General features: G+C 29.7%; 1 protein-coding gene across 1 annotated transcript; it reads right to left on the bottom strand.

Annotated features, from left to right (window-relative positions):
• Positions 1–404: 404 nt before the first annotated feature.
• EHI_129000 (glycogenphosphorylase, putative) lies at positions 405–955 on the bottom strand (the record flags this gene model as incomplete). Its single annotated transcript, XM_001914544.1, has 1 exon — positions 405–955. Exon 1 carries the CDS (start codon positions 864–866, stop codon positions 405–407), a length of 462 nt encoding a protein of 153 aa, XP_001914579.1. The 5' UTR covers positions 867–955.
• Between the last annotated feature and the right edge of the window lie 151 nt (positions 956–1,106).

The following is a 1,106-nucleotide window of genomic DNA, read 5'->3' as shown; positions in this document are numbered from 1 at the left end:
TTCTATATATTTTTTTTTTTAAAATACAAATCATAATTTTTCTTGGTTTTGTTCTTATTTAATGATTCATTGTGGTGAAATTTTTTGTTGTTGATTCTTCTTTTTTTAAACTCCTTTGAAACACTTCTATTATCTTTTTAGTTTACTTATATCTTATTTTTTATTTTAATACGTTTGGAACATTACTCATACACATTGTGGTTTTTGCTCCCTGATATTAATTCTGTAACAAACTAAATCAATTTTAAAATGATAAAACAAAACCTTCAAAAAAAGTATTACGTTATTATTACACTAATTTTAAACAAATTCCATGAAACATATCTTATCTCAAGCTGGATTTAATACTTTCTTTTTTAATAAAAAAAAGTGTAAGTAAGTAAGTAAATCAATAAAAAATCATTTCATTTTTGTTCATCTACTGGTAATGGACATTTTTGAACATTCCATACATTTGAAGCATACTCTTCAATAGATCTATCAGATGAGAATTTGCCCATACGAGCAACACATCTAATACATTTAGTGGTCCATTCTTGTGGATTTTTCCAAACTGAATCAATATGTTCTTGGATCTTGACATATCCATCAAAGTCTCTACAGACCAAATAATAATCACTTCCTCCACGGAATTGGTCAATAACAAATTTGTGAATTGAAGCATCACCAAACATTCCGTTATCAATAGCGGCTAATACCTCAGCAAGGTCTTTACTAATTGGAATTGGATTAGCACGAATTCCTGCAACTTCATATGCCTTAGCTCCAAACATAAACATATTTTCTTCTCCAACTTCTTCTGCAATTTCAACATTAGCACCATCCCATGTACCAACAATAAGTCCTCCATTCATAACAAACTTCATACAGGAAGTTCCAGATGCCTCATATCCAGCAGTTGAGATTTGTTCATTAATATCATTTGCTGGAATAATAACTTCTGCTAATGAAACACTGTAATTTGGAATGAAAACAACCTTTAATAAATTTCCTACTTCTGGGTCATTGTTTACAGTATCAGCAACGGAATTAATCAATTTAATATTCCTTTAGCCATATCATATCCAATAGCTGCTTTACCTGCAAAGATTTTGACTCTTGGAACA

The sequence above is a fragment of the Entamoeba histolytica genome, genomic scaffold (genome assembly GCF_000208925.1).
Source record: "Entamoeba histolytica HM-1:IMSS scf_1104750518269 genomic scaffold, whole genome shotgun sequence".
In the NCBI taxonomy this organism is placed as follows: Eukaryota; Evosea; order Mastigamoebida; family Endamoebidae; genus Entamoeba; species Entamoeba histolytica.
Note: the sequence above shows the minus strand (reverse complement) of the source record. Positions and strands in the feature narration are given on the sequence as shown.